We start from the raw sequence: 20709 nt of genomic DNA on the forward strand, positions 1-20709 counted from the left end.
TCATCTCAAAAGTTGGGGGTCGTCTTATACGCCCAGTCGTCTTATACGCCGGAAAATACGGTACTTTCTGTTCAATGAAAATTGTACTATTTATTGTGTCCAATTTAGGCTTGATGGTTTATATATGTCTATATAAAATTAATCAATTAGCCATCAGAGTGCTATGTTCATGAGCATGCCTTTAGTATCAGGCAATGTAAAGTGTTGCTGTTAAAATTTTGAAACATGATGGTCTGAAAAATAATTGATGCAGAATCTAAGAAACTCTTTAATGGAAAGTCTGGAGCAAAAAAAGGAGAAAGTACTCCATTTGATTCAGTATTTGTCTACTTGGCTGAATCAGGAGGAAATAATCTTTGCTGAGATCCCTATAAACCATATATAGCCTTGGGATATAGTAGAATATAAATCTGTGTCAAAAATAACTAAATTGCATTCTTGAATAAATACATCTATGATTGAAATCACTGATATTTTGACAACTCAGTCATTGATATTAGGCTTTCGCATGACAATGAAGGACATCAGTAACTTTCTTATAGAAATTATCTTCATAAATGGAATGGCCTGTAATCATTAAAATTGGAAGAGCTCCTGGGCATATTGTCTACTTTGAAATGCAGTTAGATGCCACATCTAAGGCAAGCATTTTTAATTATTAGTATTTGTCTAATTTAATTTAATTTATGGGACTGAATTAATGTTTTTCATTATTTTTAAATACAGTGTTTTTGTGAAATTGTTTCTGCTTTGAGTCTCTTGGGAATTTCTTTTAAGGAGAAAGGGGCCTACAGTTCAATAAATTAATACATAAATCTTTCTACAGGTATAAACAACTTCCATGTACCAGTTAACTTGGCCAGTTCCCCATGTTTTGATAATATAGGGAAGTAATCTACCATTAGTATGGAACTTGTTTGCAGAATCTAAATTCTTTGTGCAGCAGCCCTATAAATGGTGGGGGAAGGGAGGCAGACCCTTTATAGAGAATGGAACTAGTTGAGAATTAACATGTGAAGACAGGAAGGTATTATTAAAATGAAAGGGGAAAAGCTCTGAATAGTGAACTAAATGTATCCACCATTCAATAACACTATGGAAAGTATGCATTTTCTGTGCACTGAAGATCACTTTGGATTTTTGTTTTTAATGCAAAATTGGATTTCCCTCCAATATGTTTTTCTTGTGTCTCTTTAGGATAGACTTCCTAAACCTTCCGCTTGCAACATATATGGATATGATTATAACCTTTATTCTCCAGTCAGCACCTGCTTTGTGACATCAGCAGCTATAGTAATGTTCATTTCTGACTATGTCACAGAACTGCTTTGCATTATGAAGTAGTAAGCCAACACATCTCAAGCAGTTAGGAAAGGACACATGATTGCCCTGTTTCATGAATACAAAACAAGAATGCATGTGGACCACACAGGTGAGCAAAAACAATATGGAGGATATTTTACTTTTAAAAATATAAATATGTTCTTCCTAAACTTGGTTTGTAGGCTGGTAAAACAGGGCTTGAACAAATTAAATACTAGGGATACTTTTGCATCGTTGAGGGCATTTTGTTTTTTTACTTCAGGCAAATTATATGTTTATAGAGGCATAATAACCCATGGAGGCGTAACAGAGATTGGTTTTCTCCTATCTTTCCACAGCATTCACAAAAATGCAGCACTGACTGCTATGTAAACTGGGGAGTTCCAGTCATCATGTTTAGCCTTCTTTGTCCAACTTTCTATTCTATAGCAGAGAAGAGCAAGACGTTACTTTCTTTCAGAGGAAAACAAAAGATACCTCAGGCGTGGTATGCCACTGCCTCCTTCCTAGGGCTGAGAAAGAATGGCTAGCCCAAGGTCACCCAGCTGCTGACTTTGTGGGTATGGCAGGACTAAAACTCATGGCCTCGGGTTACTTACTACATCAAACTGATTCTCCCGAGAATAATTACCTCAGAGTTAATGCATGCAGGATTGCGGCTTAGCGACTCTTGTATGGGGAGGAATGCCATTCTTTTCATAAACAAAACTAGGGCAACGACCCGATGTCAGAAATCTATTGCCTAAAGTGGCAGCTTCAGCTTCATTTATGGTAAAATTGCTGATAAGAATTCCCACATCTCTCTCTTCATCAGGGGGAAAAAGAACACAGCAATCCCTTTTTGTCGTCTGTTTCATTGCAGACGCTGGCCGCTCAGACCTGTTATAACAGAATTACTTTTCCGTGCTGGAATTGACACGGTATATTTTATCACTTGTGATGTTTCTATAAAAGAGCCTTTCCTAGCTTGGTATCTTCCTTTATAATCACCACCATCTTCAGCCAAGCCGTCTAAGTCTGGAGAGGGTCAGACCGGTGACTTTGCTATTATTTGGTTTGGCAGCGTTCTGAAGGGAAAGGCGGGACCACGGCAGCTAAATCCTAGCTTCTTCTTCCCCAAAACGCTTTTCCACCGAGTCCTTTGGAAGAGACGGGGAGCAGTTGTCCCTCCCGTATCTATCTATCTATCTATCTATCTATCTATCTATCTATCTATCTATCTATCTATCTATCTATCTATCTATCTATCTATCTATCTATCTATCTATCTATCTATCTATCATCTATCTATCTATCTCTCCTGTAGTGGTAAGATGCCGCTAGGATGCTTACGGCTAACTTTCAGGTGCAGATGCTCATCACAAATAAAAGCCCCAAAACGAAAACAACAACAACAACAACAACAACAAAAATATCGGTTGAGCTTCAGAGTGACAAGACCTCGCTCTGCCAAAGACCGGCTCGCCAGCCGGTGCTTTTAAAAGACGCCGTTGTAACCTCGAACTAGCAACCGCGCAGGTTGCGCGCGCTTCCCTCTCCCCCTCCCCCCCCCGGCCTGGAGCGAGCGCTCTCTGGCGCTTTTGCGCGAGCCCAGTCACCCACCGCTACCTCTCCGCTTCTTCCTCATTCGCCTCCCTCCCACTTTCCCGACGCAGCAATTGGCTAATCCGCCGTCTGCCGGAAAGTCAACATGTCCCGCGTGTGGAGCGGCTACCGCTGCTAACCTTGCGCCAATCGAGGTGGCTTTTACTGCGGAGGGAGAGGTGCCTCGACGTTAGCCAATGGGAGGCGGTCTTGTTCGGGGCGGCGCAGCCCTGAGAGAGTCTGTGAGAGGATCCGCCTGGCTGCTGCTGTTTCAGGCGTGAGGAGACGCGGAGGCCGGACCAGGTGAGAGAGAGAGAGAGAGAGAGAGAGAGAGAGAGGAGACTGCAGGAAGAAGAGTTGGGACGCGACCGTGCTGGCGGCGGCCTTTTTTTTTCTTCTTTTGCTTTCGCGGCAGGTAGTCAGGCTGGCCGGCTGGAGCAGGAGAGGAAGATGATAACGACGACGACGGCCAGTGGGGTGGGGAGGCCGGCCGCTCATTTTCTCCCCCTCTCCTCCCCGCCACCCCCGTGCGTGTGCCAGGCCCGGCTAGCGGGAGAAGTAAGTGGTGGAGCGGGTGAGGTAGTCCAGTCCTAGTCCGGGCACCATTTTAAGGAGCGGCCGTGAGGTCCATTCCGGACCGGAGAAGGCGAGAAGTCTTGACTCTCGCCCAGGTTGCCACATGCGGGTGGGAGGAGAGAGGCTTGGTTTCCACTTCTCGGGGCGGTCCCTTTCCTTTGGTCTTCGCTTCCTGCTCTACCGTTTCTCGGCCATGTGTTTGGTGCTTTCTTGCTCGGCTGGGTAGGCCACCTAGGTTTAAATAGCGTGGTCGAAGGTTTATGCGGAGAAATACAAGCGCGGGAATTTCCTTTACGTTAATAATGCCTTCTACGTGTGATGAACGTGTTTTTTCCCCCTTGACGCAAGCCCTTTAACATTTAACCTGAGAAGATTTTCCTCCTGTTTTTTTCTCCCCCTTTTTCTTTCCTCTGTCTTGAAAAGATATCCTCGCGTTGTTTCCTGTGGATTTATAACTCTTGAGCTCCCTAACGGAAGCCATAATTTTCTACCGTAGTTTATAGCGTGATGATGGGAGTCTCCGGTAAAAGCTGCACATTTTGTAAGCTCAGCTAATTTGCTCCTACTTGCCTCAAGTTTGAAAGAAACCAGTGAAGATGATAAAATGACATAAAAGTAATGAGCTGAAACTAATTTTGGTCTGTGGGGAAAAAAATCTTAAAATTGAATGTGTAATGTAAAACTCATATTCAATGTATTGAATGTCCTACACACTGAAATTCTCTAGTGCAGAAATAGCTAATTTATAAAACATGGCTTTTGGAAACAATTTTAGCATTGATACTACTTTATTTTATTAGACATGTTGAGTTACATTCCTAGGAACACCAACTTCCTGTTAATACTTATGTCTGTTTTGTGATATGGTTGCAGTGCTGTACAGGTAGTCCATGTTTAGTTATTACAGTTGAACCAGGAACAAAGTTTTAAGCCAAGCCTTCACTAAGAGAAACCGCCATTGTCCTTATGATTTTTCTTCAGCTTTCCTTTATAGACCTGGAAGGTCATAAAGCAAGGATTGGTCATAAAATTATTTTTGAACAGTAACTGAAGAAGAACTCCTGTATAACTTTTCTCTGCCTTGTTTTTGGAAGTGTAGCAATGTAAATTTAATGTGCACCTGATCATATCGATTTTTATTCAGAATGAAAGCTCCATAGAATTTTAAGGGAACAGGTATTCTTCGACTTACAACAGTTCACTTAGTGACAGTTCAAAGTTACAACGGCACTGAAAAAAGTGACATGATAATTTTTCACACAACCATTGCAGCCTCCTCATGGTCACCTGGTCAAAATTCAGATGCTTGGCAGTTGACTCATTTTTTTGACAATTGCAGGGTCACCTCATTGCCTTTTGCAAAATTCTGACAGTCAATGGAGAAACCCTATTCACTTAACCATGTTACTAATTTAACAACTGCAGTAATTCACTTAACAACTGTGGCAAGATAAGTTGTAAAATGAGGCAAAACACTTAACAAATGTTTCACTTAGCAATAGAAATTTTGGGCTTAGTTGTGGTTATAAGTCAGCGATTAAACACACACACACACTGCATAATTGAACTATGGGATACAGTACCACAAGATGTGATGACTCTTGGAAAAAAAATTGCAAATGGGACTCTTTTTCTTGAAAACATAATAGTACCTCCCAGCTGGATATAGCACGCATCCAATACTAATTTATTTATTTATTTATTTAATTGGATTTATATACCGCCCTTTCCCACAGGACTCAGGGCGGTTTACAGGATATTTAAAACAGGAAATACAAAAGTTAAAAACAATTAAAAATAATTACAACAGTCCCTGAAAAAGTAAAAAAAAACCAATTAAAATTAAAATTCTCAGCCTGGGCCAGAGAGCTCGAAGAGCCAGGTCTTCAGGTCAGGATATAACTTACCCTCCTGCTTGTGGGCATTTCAGAAACTTCTAGTTGGACACTATAAGCATTAAGCCAAAATAATGGCATAAAATAGGCTTGGCAGTATACGAATCCTGATGTTTAGGTGTAGTTATAACAAATATTTCATTGTATGCCACACCTCTAAAATATAAACAGTTGCTAGCTGAAATACCAAATACCAACTCAAATAGATGGTATAAATGCATATGATAATCCATGAAAGCATATACAATAGTGAAATAAGTTTTTATGGTACCATATCATTCTAGATAAATTTTGCTGTATTTAAAATTATTTTAAACTTAATGGGACTTTCTTCATAGTAAACATGAAGAGTATTTTGCTTTTGTAACAAGAGGGGAGAAATATTACTTATATAGACTACAGTAGTGTCAATCACCTTTGGGATGGTATCTGCCAGTACAATATTGTAGGTTCCTACTCTAAAGCTGGTGGAGAAGGTTTTAGTGTCAGGCAAACAGATCAAATGGAAGCGTAACTTTTCAGTTTTTGTAGACAGGCTGAAAAAAATGTACGTTTCCTGTCATCTGCTCTCTAAAATTAAAATTTTAAGGGTAGCACTTTGGCAATAGTTGAATGGTTTCTTACTTTAAAATTGATCACATGACCATTGAAGGACTTAATTCAAGTAATCCTCTGGTTTAAAATCCCAATCATGAAGCTTAAAAGTAATTGTGAAATGAGTCAGGATCTGTTGTGAACTGGAAGAATTTTGTAATGGATGGCTAATGGGAGTTCAATACTGTAAAGAATGATAGTACTTATGTACAAGAAGTAAAACCTGACTCTTTGCAAAGACTGGTGAAAAAAGATTTGAGATTCTTACTTTATTGATAGAATGTTAGCAAGATTTCTGAATGTTAAAAGATTAGTGTTAAATATTAATATAATTATTTACATTTCATACTTAATCGCTCATATTCATCAGAAGGGGTCTGGGTGGTAATTGAATGTGAGTAGTATTTCATAATACTTCATAATTTTATATTTAAATGTTTCATAATAACATTGTATTCCAGTAGCTTTCAGTAAAGTGCTATTTGGAGTAAGGTTACTTTAGTTTTTATTTTAATTAAGATATAATTCTGAGCTACATTTTGTAATCCAATTCTGATTACGCTTTCAGACATGGACTTATTTTTTAATATTTATGGCCAATAGTATATTCTTGCAACCAGTCTTGGGTTCTCTCTTGTTCTAAATAATATTTTATTTAATTAAAATCAAAATACATTTAATTAATATTTAATTAAAAATAGATGCTCAGTTTTGCATTGTAATTGCCTTTGATCAGATACATTAAAATAGGGAATATCAAAAATATTGTATAATGTAGATTGGTTGGTTTGTCTTAGAGTACAATAATAATAGGTATATCTCCTTTTGTATATAGGCATGTTCCTTAAAATCATTTCTGTGTAGATTCACAATACTTAAAAAGTTAAATCTTCAAGCTGAACTCAACTGCTGATAACTTCAATATAGAAATGAATTAGCACTGACTTTTTCCAGGATTTGGGGGGGAGAACGGGGGAGCTTCCTAATATAGTTTACTATCCTGGTATTTCTTGGGGGGGGATCTTATCTAAATATTGGTCTGGCCTAACGTCATGTCAATCTATCATCTAGCTGGGTCATAATATTAATGTTGGCTTTGGAGAGCTAGGTTTTTCAAGCTCTCAGTTTTGATACTATTTCATAGTTTGACCCTGGCATATTCTTCCTATTCAATGGAAATTCTTTGCATGAAAGTGAGGGGTCTAGGTGATTTTTGTTAATTCCCCTTATGCTTTCTGAAGTGGTATTATATATGTTTGAGCAGTCCTCTGAAAATTTGGCTAACTACTAGGCTACATGCTTGGAAAAATTGGTGAAAATCATTTCTGATTGACATTACATAAGAAGATCTCTGCTACTGAAAATGATAGATTGCATTGATAATAATCCTTTTTTATTTTACATAGACATTCTACGTATTGTATACTTTAAACTATATGCATTGTGTTACAGGTGGATAAAAGATCTTACAGATGGCAGAAAACAGGTAAGCTCTTTGAACATCTGTTTCAAAAAGCTCATGTATAAGGAAATTGTTTCATGGAAAATATGTTTGAAAATGTAATGAAATATGTTAAAATATGGATTGTAGAAAGTATTTTTTAATGTAGTTCAGTATTGCTTTTACAGCTCGTCTGCTTCCTAATCTTTTTAGTAGTATCATTTTTCACTTAGATTATTCTGCTCTTGTATTGGGGACGTGTGCTGAATCATTTAATTGTTGTGTGCATTAGAATAATACTGTCTCATACTTAATACATGACTTTGACTATACTTGCCAAGAAGATGGGCCACAACTATTTTTAGACCATTCACTGCTGTCTTGTTACCTTCCAATTGTTGAGTGGTGTTTAATTTCTGTTAATAGGAGAATTGCAAAGAATTTTGATTTTTGATATCATACACTTTGTTAAACATTTCAAGGATAAAATCCATTGTAGCAGATCAGTTTCTGAGGATCTAAAGCATCAGCTGCATTCAGTTGATAAGATAAAGTCCTGATTCAATTAACTCCCTATTTACATAACTATTGGCTGTTAGCAATAAGGATCCTTTATTAGGTATTATTGCTGACTATATCTGTTTGAGAGAAATTTTCATCTTGGATTATTTAAAACTCCTTCCTAATAAAAAGAAACAAAATAAATTGTGTTCAGTTTCAGGATCGCTGAGAAGCAATAGGTTAGCTTATTTTACTTTTGCCTTGGGACTAACTTGACATTGAAATAGGCTTGATTATACTGACCGGCGTATTGAGATTATTTCTAGAGATGAGTAGTAGTAACAGTATTACTAGGTATCTCAAGGATTGAGGGGGAGATTTCAGTTCAATATTTGTTATTGCCTTCCAAAACGTTTCATATTTTCTTATCTATGAAGCTATTGGGACATATCTGAAAATTTGAAATGAAGCTAAGCTTCTTATTTGGGTCACTAGAGGCTAAGGAAGTGCTAATCCAAGGTATAAATTCAGTAATAGTCTGAAGAACTAATGAACTGAAGCTTAATTGAGACAAGATGAGAGTTCTGTTAGACTTAATGTTGAAAATGCTTTTCAACAAGTTCAGATCCAACGGTACATTTATTAAAGAAAAACTTGAAATTTAGATTCCTAATTGCATCCATATTTTTGTTTGTATCCCACCTTTATTATTTTCACAAATAATTCAAGGCAATGAACATATCCAACACATCTTCCTCCTCTTATTTCCCCCACAACAAGGACTCTATGAGGAGGGTTGGCATGAGAGTGAGTGACTGGCCCAAAGTCACCCATTTAGCTTTCATGACTTAAGATGGGACTTGAACTCAGGGTCTGTTGCTTTCAAGCCTTTTGCCTTAACCATTAATCAAGTAATCATTGGTGTGGCAGGTTTCTCTTGGTGAAAGGTAGTTAGCCATGTTTATAATAGTTTTTCAGCTTTTGTTATATGTGATATTAAAGTCCAATAGTGATGTTTTTTCTAATATCCTTGTTTTGGTTCTGCCTTGCCAATATGAAAAGAGTTTAATACTACAGTACTGTGTTTCTTTGAGCCCAGTTCAAATACCTTAATCTTTGAAAATTATGATTGGTTGTTAGTGAAGTATTTAAAGAAATGCTTTCTGTCATACCAGCTTGGCTTTACTGTAAGTTTATTTGCTGTTGTTTACCTTCGGTTTCTAGCCCAACAGAGTTGAAAATTATAACACCAAGAAAAAGGAATGTCCTTTCCTTGGGAGTGTGACTGCTAATAATTACTTTATTGTAGCAGCCTATTTTTTACCTGAAGCATTTTGAAAAATAATTTTATAAAGTGATTTAAAATCTGTTTCCTAAATAATGCTTTTATTTTATAGTTTTGTGAATATATTTGGGCATTCAAACTTCTAATCACTGATAGAAAGCAAATCCTGTTCCTGTAGAAAATTGCCAGAGCATATCAAGTAGTCATAAGGTGTTTATTTGTTTACATTTTCTAGCAGTGGTCTGTTTACTCACTGGTCATTGGATTTGTACCAGCTGTTAAACTGCTTAATTTAAATATTTGCCTACTTTTAAAATTAGAAATAATAATATATTATCAGTGGAAGCTTATTTTGTCAAGAAACTTTGAAAATGTGAATTTTTGGTTTAATTTCTCTGCACTATGTTCCCAGTTCTAATGTTCTTTCTGTGCTTATTATTGGCACATAAAAATTAAATGTTTGGCATAGTCTATTAGTGTCTCAGGGAAATCAAGTATATACATGATTTTTTTACTGAAGTTTAACAACTTTGTTCTTGTCTCAAATATTTTTCACAGTAGGGCAGAAGATGCTGCCTCAGATTCTGTGGAAAGTGCTAAAGGCACAGGTGATAAAAAAGGTAAATGGCTCAGACTTATTTCAGACGATGGAAAGAAAGGGACTAACTATTTGGTTACCAGAGGTTATATTAATCTAAGTTCTGATACAGGGAGGAAACATGTAACTGGTACCTACCTATACTAGTTTTCTGTATTTGGCTCATTCTCATTTTCATCTGCAGTAGGTTATATCCTGTTTGCAGAGAAGTGATATGAAGAGACTTCTGGAAGGAGAAGGGTGGAGACAAAATAAGTGTATATTTTGTTGCTTTTTAGCAGAAAATCTTTGTTATTTAAATTTTAAAAAATCAATATTTGTGAAGTTTTACATCTGCAAAAGATACAGCTATGGTTTAAAAGCACAGAACAAAGCTATAAGAAAGTATTCAGAAGAAAGTACAAGAGAATGATTAGATCTCCAGCTTTTCTTAAAAGCAGGATTTATTTATTTGTGCTCCAATATTATGTTGACTTCAGCCTTAAAATTCATTAAAGGTTTATAATTTAGGTAATGTACTGCTTTTACAGAAAAGTTAACAGACCAAGTAATGCAGAATCCACAAGTCTTGGCAGCTTTACAAGATCGACTTGATAATGCACCTCACACTCCTTCCAGCTATATTGAAACGTAAGTGAAAAACTTCTCTCACCTGAAAAAGAGGTCCAGATGGTTAGTGATTTTCTTAATGTAGCAAGGAAAACCTAAGACCAAAGAAAGCAGATTCTCCAGTTTTTAAGTAATGTGACCAGATATATGCACACTATTCTTAATGTATTTATAGGTTACAGTTGCATGTATTCTAACTTTGATCTTCCTTATTGCTGCAATTTTTTCCTTTTTTCTGACATTAACTGTGGTAAACATTGCTATTGGGTATACTGAATACTGAAATACTCATTTTACAAATTAGTTGAAATTCTGAAATGTATCTCTTTTATAAATTAGATTGTCTAAAACTTTTAATATTGGAAGAGACAGGTCGCATATATTAATTTTCTATGAAACTGCTGTAAAGTGTTGGGGGTTGAATATATTTATTTTCCTTTGGCCCTGTTTTTTCCCCAAAGAATCACAACAGAAATTTTGAACAGTTTGTATTTTTAAGAGCCAGAAGAGGTACTTAGGTTTACAAGATGACATAAATGTCTAGAGAAATGTTAGATTTTTATTTCAACTTCCGTGTCGGTATATATTTTCACATTTAGCCACAAAATTTATATTTCCTTTAGGTATTTCTGCATTAATTACATATGAATTTTAAATGTAAAGCAAATTATGTTGAATAAAAATTTGATGCTATTGTTCAGTGAACTGTTTTTATTATCAGCTTACCAAAAGCAGTAAAAAGAAGAATTGATGCCTTGAAACAGCTTCAGGTGAAATGTGCACATATAGAAGCTAAATTTTATGAAGAAGTTCATGATTTAGAGAGAAAATATGCAGCTCTTTATCAACCCCTTTTTGATAAGGTAATGGTTTAGTTGAACTGTTAAATTTGCTTGCAATCCTCTAAATTAAAAATACTGATGAGGGAAAAGACTGCTAGACAAATTGCTGCCCTTCCAAATTTTAATTTTGTGTTCAAGAGCATGTCCCTTTTATATAATTCAAGGCTGTATCTTCTGAGATATCTATGTTTGATTGGTTGCTATGCATTAAGATCATTGACATTCTCTTACCATATAACGGTAACCCATGAATCTTCTGGGCCTTGTGAATTAGAGCATTATTCAACTAATGCATAATAACAGTCCCCAGTTCTTTGTCTTTTAAAGAAAAAAATGCAACTCAATTTTAGCTTTAGATTGGTTAATGTAGTTATAAATAAAAAGGTAACCAGTAATACCAGTATTAAAATAGTGTTCCCTTCTTAATACTATTTTGTGGTACTGTGTTTTGTTCAAAGTACTGCTTGTTTTGTTTAAAATAAATTGGGACTGTAGAGGTGTAGTACAACATTCTCTGTTAAATAGTTGATCTTTTTACTAATTCATAGAAATATGCAAGAAATTTTGTGGCTGAAATATTTTAGTATGATCACTTTTGAATTTGGAATGGACTTTTTGCAGCCTCAGTTCCAACATTGCTCCAACATTGGAACAGGCAGTCTGATCTTTCCAGAATTGGTACAATTGCTATTGGTACATGAGTTATTGCTTCCAAGAATGATAGAATGCAGGTAGTCTTCATCTTAAAAAACGGTCATTTAGTAACTGTTCAAATTTACAGCAGCACTGGAAAAAAACTGATGTATGTCTGGTTCCTGTGCTTATAACCATTGCAGTATCCCTGCAGTCACATGATCAAAATTCAGGCTCTTGGACACCAGCATGTATTTGTGATTGTTGCAGTTCCAGGGGTTATGGAATCACCATCTGCAACCTTCTCAGTGGCTTCCAACAAACAAAGTCAGTGGGAAAACTGGATTCACTTAACTAAGTGAATAGCTTAATAGCCATAGTTTAAAAAAAAGGGTCATCAAAGCAGCTGTGACTCTTCATGATTGCATCATTTAGGAGCAGAAGTTCAAGTCCCAGTTGTGGTCATAAGTTGAGGGCTACCTGTAGCCTGTTCAATTCTGATGAGATTATAGCAGTGAGGTCAGAATGTTTCAACTTTGAAATGTTTTCACACCTCTACTAACCCATTAAAAATGTAGTTGAGAGATCACTGTTTTCAGATTTCTGCAGCGTTCTTAGGCTCTGTTGGATAATGTATCTACAATTTGTGTAATTTGTGCAGAGAAGTGACTTCATCATTGGTAATGCTGAACCTACCGAAGCAGAGGCAGAATGGCACAGTGAAAATGAAGATGAAGAGAAACTAGCTGTAAGTGGCAATAAATAAACTTTAAAATATTTTGAGGTAGTCACAATAACTTCTATCGAACAATCAAATTAATTTGTGCTGCTTGTGTCAGATTTTATGGTAGTGCTTTCTGAGGCATTTCCCTTTCTGTAATTTCAGAATTGCCAACTCTTGTTCAAGAAGTTTGTTAAATGTTTTCAGTTTAATTTTATTATTCCAATATGGTATCATTTGCACTGTTCGTAACCTGTTGTGACAGCCTTTTCTGCTAATGGGTTCCATTCCAGTGCTAAAATAAAACCTGATACGAGAATAAACTGGCTATTTTGCCTGCTTGTAGTCTCTGTCGCGGGTTACATCAAGTAGTTTCATCTTGTTAACTGTGCTTTGTTGTACAAATCATGGTAATTTGTATGTAATATTTGTCTACAGTTTCCAAACCATCACAGCTAAGTTCACCCAACACATTCAATCAATCAGCTTATGGCTTAATGCATGATACCTGAATACATTCCACGTGTTGGTGAAAAGGAAGAGAATTGTTTGTTTGGTCGTAGCATTTACACGACTGCCTAATTCAAGTTATGCAGCTTGATCCCGTGTGGATCCCACATGATGATAAGAAAAGTAGAAGTCCTTGGGCTCCTGACTTTTAGGAAGAACAGCCCAGTAACAAGTAGAGTCTCTAATCTCTTTGCCCGTAACTAAATTGCTGAGATGTCTAAGGGAAAGATTTAGACAGCATCAGTGGTAGTAGCTCACCCTGGAGTTTAGATGCCTTCCTTTCTGACTATGAAGCCTGATCCTTTCCACTTGTGTGAGCTCCAAAACATAAGTAGTCCTACCTGCTCCTCACACCAGCATGATGTTGGGAAACTAGAGGAACACCTAAAAGGGCTTCTGTCAGAAGGTGGGAACCCTAAAGAAACTTAAGGATACCAGTCCGTGAAAGTTTTAGGAGGGCTCATTCCCACTTTTGTCGTCATCTTCGAAAAATTCCATTCTCAGGAAAGAGGGCAGAAGATAAAAAAGAAGGGGCCTAATAAACATGGAAGGGCAAGGCACAAGGCAGGGGAAACCATCTCAGAGAGAACTTCCATTCAACCTCCCAATGCTCCACGGTGCTAAGCAAGAAGATGAAGCTCATACTCCATCCAAATAGACAAGGACAGTGACCATAGGATACCCCTTAAAGACACCCAACCTGGGGCTGGGGAGGCTATGCTGATAGATCATGGACAAGAAGAGATTTCAGAGAAGCTGGGAGAGATCATATCCGAACACCAAAGCCTATTTAATGTTACAGCACTAACATTTTTCTGTCAAATTCATCGTTTGTGTCCAGAGTGGCACCACATGGTAATTCTGAGTGCTGTTCTTAATAAACCTTACTTCTGTTTTAAGTGTGATATGGAAGGTGAGACAGCTTTTAGAAATAGGGGAATGAACAGAGCTACCTTTCCTGTATACTTTCAAATCTGCTAGATGCACTAATCTTATAAACCAACAAACAAACTGTGATATTAGACAAAATTATGTTTTTTTATTCATTTATTAAATCTATTTGCTTCTCGTTATTAAATGTGAAGGATTAAATGAGCTATTTTTCTTTTCTAATAAATTTAAAATATTTTGGAAGCTTTTCCGTAAAATTTTCACACTCATATAAATGCCTTTCTGTATCTTCTAGGGAGACCTGAAAAACAAAGTAGTAATAGAAGAAAAAGAAGCAGGAGCAACCGAAGAGACAAATCCTAAAGGAATCCCAGATTTTTGGTTCACAATATTTAGAAATGTAGACATGCTGAGTGAATTAGTACAGGTAACAAATTCAATGGCTACTTTGATTAGGGTGTACATGATGTATTATGTACACCCTAAACATCTTTCTTGGGTTCATTTGTTTGGAAATGTCATTTGTTGGCTGCCGAAATTCAGATGGGCATGGAGCTTGAGATCTTTTTCTTCCTGCCTCTGTGGACGGCGGAATAGCGTGAAGGTAAGGAAAGGGATTTTGAGCTCTGTGCTTGCTTGCATTTCAGCAGCTGAGGTGCATGGAGCTTGGGGTCCTTCTCTGTCTGCCTCTGCAGAGAGTTCTGCGAAATCAAAGAGAGAAGGAGTTCAAGCTCTGTTCCTGCTTGGATTTTGGCTGCAGACATGGATCAGCAAGGAACTCTTTCAGCCCAGCCCTCAGAGATGAGAGGGTGTCATCTTGGCAAGTTTTGCAACCTTGTCTGCTGACTTCTCCAGTGACTTTCTAGCAGAGAAGATTGCAAATGGCAGTCATGTGACCAAATGACACTTGGTAGCTGTTAAATGTGAACAGGCTGCCAGGCACACAGATGGCAATCGTGTCACCAGGGAGTATGTGTGCATTGCCAGGGACACACATCATGATCATGTGACCAGGGGGCGTGTGTGCCGTATTTTGTGATAGCTGGGACTCGCCTCCAGCTGTGCAGCCTGGTTTCTTCAGAGGCCACAAACCGGTACCAGTCTGGGAGGTCAGGGACCCTTCTTCTAGAATAAATAGGATTTATTTTTTTAGATAATCCAAACTGCATGTTTGCTTTCTTTTTGTATTATCTCCCCAAATATAAGCATTGCTTATGTAAATTATTTTTTATCAACACTTTCTGGTGCATCTCTGACTAGTCTGCCACGTTCAGTCTCAGCGTTTGGGTAAGAGTACAACATCTAAGGTACATATGAATACATGGTAGAATTTACCTAGTTTTGCTGACAGTACAGCTAAAAACCTTTGTTTGTGACATTAACCTAGTATTTTTGTGTAGAATATTTTATTTCAAATATTTTGTCATCAAACAGATTTGAGCATTTTGGAAGTGCTCTGAACCAGAAACAGCTTTCATTTTCAGAACACTTTCAAAGAATTTAGCAATTGAACTGTTTAAAATGTAGAACAGCTTAGGCCAAAATATTTTGTAAATGCCTATTTAGTATGTAACTTATCAAATTCTTCAGCCTTTTGCATTTTATTTAGAAAGTATTTCATTTAAGAGTTAAGGAAAAAAATCAAAACTGAACATTTGCATATAGATGTAGTTTGTTATTTTATTGAAATGTAACTCATTTATTTCATTTTGATAATAGATTTTCCATTCATGTTTAGGAATATGATGAACCTATTCTAAAACATCTGCAAGACATTAAAGTGAAATTTTCTGAGCCAGGACAGCCTATGGTTAGTATTGATTAACTTCAAATATTAATGTAAATTGGCAGTTAATGGAAGCTTTCAGGTTTTTTTATATTAGGTTTTCTCAGCCATATTTTCAAAGATCCTGCTGTATTGGAACAATTCTTAAGTAGTAGTATAGTGCCACAATACACCACCTACCGCTACTATTATTTAATGAAGGGCACCTTAAAAAGCCATAATCTAACATTTGAACTTTTACCTGTATCCTCATAAACAGACAGGACAAACATTCCCCATGTTATTTGTTCTGATAGCTAAATACCTCCACAATGATGTAGACCTATTAAATATTCTGTACACAATACCTATGCTGAAATATTCTGTAGAGCCTTGGTGGAGCAGTGGGCTAATGTCTCCTTAAGTAACACCAGCTGCCTGCAATTAGTGCAGGTTCGCGTCCCACCAGGCTCAAGGTTGACTCAGCCTTCCATCCTTCCAAGGTAGGTAAAATGAGGACCCAGATTGTTGGGGGCAATAAGCTGACTTTGTAATAATGCCGCTTGGGGGGGGCGAAAGCCCTAATAAGCAGGCATATACATAGAATGAAGGCTACTGCTAAGCTTGTAAGCCGCCCTGAATCTTCGGAGAAGGGCGGGATATAAATGGAATTAAATAAATAAATAAATAATTAAAAAATCTTGCTTTGGAATAAGAAAATTACTGTGTAGTCATGCTATGATTTTATAACAAAGCTCCCGGCATTTTTCATTACAAAGAAATTAGAATTAGTACAGATATTACACAATTAAAAACATCAGTTTTTTTATTGAAATGTGGTTAAGGTCTTTTTTATTAATGTAGTCTTTAGAGGTAGAAACGAAATGGAATTAAAATAAATAAAAAAAAATTATTGATTGCTTAGAAGAATAATCTGCCCATGTTTGCATTTAATTCAATATTACCTGTTTCATGAATGTTTGGCATTAATCTTTCTGGTTGTATTTTATTTATTTATTCTATCTATTCCATTTATTTATTCTGTGTATGTCTCCCCCTCCCCTCACACACACATGTGACTATCCCAAAAATCTCGGTGTCAAACAAAAACAGAATTTCATTAAAAAAAACAGACCAAAAAATAAAACTGCATCGAGACTCAGCTGAAACACAGCATCACTAGACACATGCAATCATGCCAGAGTCCTGACCCCAATGTCTGGAGGAAGAGCCAGATCTTCATAGCCTTGCAAAAGGCCAACAGGGAAATGAGCATATTTCAATTCCCTAAGGCAGGTAGCATAACAAAGAAGGCATGTTTCTGTGAATCCCATCAGATGCTACTGTGTAACTAGTGGTACCATGCCCATTTTGCCAGATCTGCTAAGATAGACATACAACCAGGAAGAGATGGTCCCATATGCAACCTGGTACCATTTATTTATTTATTTATATTTATTTAATCCCATTTATATCCCGCCCTTCTCCAAAGACTCAGGGCGGCTTACAATCTAAGCACAAATCAATGTGCTTAGCAATAGCCTTCATTCTATGTATATGCCTGCTTATTAGGGCTTTCGCTCCCCCCCCCCCAAGCGGCATTATATACCATGCTATCTAGCACTTTAAAGATCACAGTCAGAAGCCTCCTGGGAGGCAGTGCACCATGCACAGCAATGATCTTGCATGGACATACTGACGTGTCCAAAACTGCATATCCCACTATGTTCTGGAGCAACAAAAGCTTCCAAATGCTTGAAGGACAGCCTCATATGGAGTGCATTTCAGTAGTCAAATGGAAGGTAATTAAGGCATGAGTGACCATGAGCAGTGCCTCCCAGTTCAAGAATGGATGTAACTGGTGCACAGGATGCATTTGTGTAAAGGCTGCCTCCTGTCTCTCAAGCAGGAGTTACAGGCTGTAATTTCTTGAGGGAATGAAGCACCAATTTCTTCAAGGTAGGCCAAACTATATATGTTAGGGTGAAACCTCTAATACATCAGTTTGATCTCACAAATTATGTGTAAGCTTCAGAGTTCTCCAGAACTCCTAAATAGGTGGCTAAGCAAGGGAAAAATAAAGTGAAAGCAGGGAACAGGCTCTTCATGTAATCAGTCCTAAGAAGAAAATAACAGGTTGGCTTATATGAAGGATTTTTTCAAGGAATTCTGGGATGAAGAAACAAGTGGTTAAAATTAGATTCCATTTTTCCATTATAATCCTGTCTTGCACCAGCACTGTAGTTTACATTTTTGTTGAATAGAAAAGCAGTACATCTGAACTGCAAGATGTACTTAAGACAGTGAGCTTTTTTTTTCTTTTCAATTTTAAGTCTCACCAAATTAGATGAATATTATTACAATGTAACTTGGTTGGGGAATTAGCAGTGGAAGTAATGATGACTTGCTTTATAACATTTGTTATAAATTAAGGTAAAGGTTCCCCTGCACATGCGTGCTAGTCGTTTCCATATGACCACAGAGACATCCTCGGACAAACGCTGGCTCTTCGGCTTTGAAACAGAGATGAGCACCGGCCCCTAGAGTTGTTACAAATTACTAGATAATAAATTAACAGGAATTTGTAAACTTTGAAGTAGGAATGTTTCAGAAAGCTAGGTAGCAAGGTGAAATATCTCTTCTCAAAAATATTACGGTAAACCTTTTTCCAGGCTTATACACATACTTTAGGATTTGCCACGTGTTGTATCTGCAGTACGTGCATGCAGAGCCACTTCATTTTTATTTTAGCTACACAAAGGACTGCATGCATACATCAAGAGATACAAATAAGAACATGTTCTAAAAGTTCCATGTGAATTGTTGTGCTTTAGCAGTTCAGAAATTTATATTTCATAATGGACTAATGCCTGTTCCAAAGAATCTGTTTAGAAGGTTTCCACACCCCTTATAAAATTTTCATATCTTTGTATTTCCTGACTTATGTGAACCATGTCATTTTGGAATGACTTGATAATCTGTTCCTATTCATCTATCATGCTGCCGATTGTCAATTCAGATACTCCATTGAACTCACCGTTGATTGTTTTTCTTTACTGTCTGCCAGAAAATTTGATGAACATTTTTTAATGTGTTTTTAATGAACTATTTTTTAGTCTTTTACATTAGAGTTTCACTTCGAACCCAATGACTACTTTACTAATTCAGTTCTGACAAAAACCTACAAGATGAAATCAGAACCAGATAAGACAGATCCATTTTCATTCGAGGGTCCTGAAATTGTTGATTGTGAGGGGTAAGGAAATGTTTTAAAGATTTTTTTTTTAGATTTTAATCAGATTGTATCATAATGTGGTTACAATATAAAATAGGGTAAATTATTCTGCCAGATAGAATGAGTGGTAGAAAAGGAAATGATAATAGTTATTACTAATAAGGTGGGGGATACAAACATTTTAGAATGAATTTACATTAATCAGTTCCAGCAGATTAGCCTTTAAGACATAGAAACAATTGAAAAGGAATATTTCTGATTTTCAGTCTTGCTTGTTCAGCACAGGGTCCAGACTTTAAATCCAGTGAAGAGTACTATTATATTCCCACCTCATTCCCCTATCATTTCTTCTCATTGTTAAAAATGCTGAACTCTTTCGATGTCTCTTCATAGGATTTCTGGTCCCCCTGATCAGGATTTGTTCTCTTTCTCTGATTTTTTTTTCTTTAAATGCTTCTCAAAAATACATTGTCTAAAACTGGATGGCACTTAGGGTAATAAATTAAAATGAAATAGTTTATTTCTGTGATTTGGCAATCACAGAATTGCAGCTAAAATATAATTTTGTTTATGCAGCTAAAAATATATTTTTATTTGTATACTGCACAAATATATACACCAACCAATTGCAAGAACCACCTTTGGCAACTAAATTATGCTGTTGGCATGCATTCTTAAGAGCTTTTTCACAGGTGCCATACCATACATAACAAGTCTTCATCCTATGCCTGTGTATTTGATTTTTGTTTCCGAAGCGAAAAATTGCATTGTTGTTTCTTTCATACTATTTCTCTAGCCTATCAAGATCATTTTGAATATTATTTATATCTTCTAGGTTTTTAGGTGTCTTATCCAATTTTGTGTCATCTGCAAAATTGATAAGTGTTCCCTTCACCAGTTCATCCAAGTCAGTAATACAAATAGTGAAGAATATAGAACCGTTGACTGATCCTTATGGCACCCCACTCAGTATGTCTCTCCAATTTGAGAAAATCATTGGTAAATACTCCATAACTTTGGAGCCAGTTACTTATCTACTTATTTGTCATGCTCACACTTAATCAGTATGTCACAGGGTACTTTGAGAGTGTCAAAAGTCAAGCTACGTCTTTAGAATTCCACAATCTATTGAGTTATTGCATCAAAAAAGTATTATGAAATTAGTCTGATAATGACGTCTAGTAATTATCACATCATTTTCAAGATGCTTACCTACCGATCTTTTTGTGACCTGCCCTAAGATCTCCCAGGTATTGAGGTCAGACTGACAGAACGATAGTCCCCTGGTTCATCCACTCTAATCATGAGGCATTTCTTTAATTTGTCAGGATTTCTCAAGAGATGATATGTAACGTTTAATATCAGATCATCAGTTAATTCTTTCAGCAGCAGTTCACTTGGTCAGGGGTGTTTTAAGATAAATATTTTCCAAATATGTTTTTATCAGTAGCCAGTTTCAATCCTGTCCCTTCATCCTACTCTTTACAATCTCTTGATAGAAAACATATTTTTTTGCAGAAGATGAGTCAAAATAGGAGTTAAGTAATTCTGTCTCTTTGTTACCTGTTAACATTTTGTGAACTTTATTGATCAGCTGATGCACTGATTCTTTGTTTTTATTTTGAACATATCTGAAGTAGCTGGTTTTCATTGTTCTTAGGCATTCTTTATTAATCCTAGCTCATACTTTGCTTTTTGTGCAGTTG

The 20709-nt window shown here is 36.7% G+C and overlaps 1 protein-coding gene across 5 annotated transcripts in view; it reads left to right on the plus strand.

Annotated features, from left to right (window-relative positions):
• Positions 1-3007: 3007 nt before the first annotated feature.
• NAP1L4 (nucleosome assembly protein 1 like 4) overlaps positions 3008-20709 on the plus strand; it is a 35162-nt gene continuing 17460 nt past the window's right edge. For 2 of the 5 annotated variants that reach the window (XM_081335657.1, XM_081335655.1), the window contains exons 1-9: positions 3008-3210; positions 7425-7458; positions 9758-9819; positions 10328-10427; positions 11128-11269; positions 12543-12629; positions 14299-14430; positions 15742-15813; positions 18885-19024. In XM_081335657.1, the coding sequence (XP_081191783.1) occupies positions 7445-7458; positions 9758-9819; positions 10328-10427; positions 11128-11269; positions 12543-12629; positions 14299-14430; positions 15742-15813; positions 18885-19024 (749 nt within the window). In that variant the 5' untranslated portion in view covers positions 3008-3210; positions 7425-7444. Of the gene's footprint in view, positions 3211-3445; positions 3466-7424; positions 7459-9311; positions 9410-9757; positions 9820-10327; positions 10428-11127; positions 11270-12542; positions 12630-14298; positions 14431-15741; positions 15814-18884; positions 19025-19838; positions 20003-20709 lie in introns of those variants that run through there. The other 3 variants (XM_081335659.1, XM_081335658.1, XM_081335656.1) reach the window with 3 other exon arrangements.

This window comes from Vipera berus (genome assembly GCF_964194415.1).
Source record: "Vipera berus genome assembly, chromosome: 1".
Taxonomy (NCBI): domain Eukaryota; kingdom Metazoa; phylum Chordata; class Lepidosauria; order Squamata; family Viperidae; genus Vipera; species Vipera berus.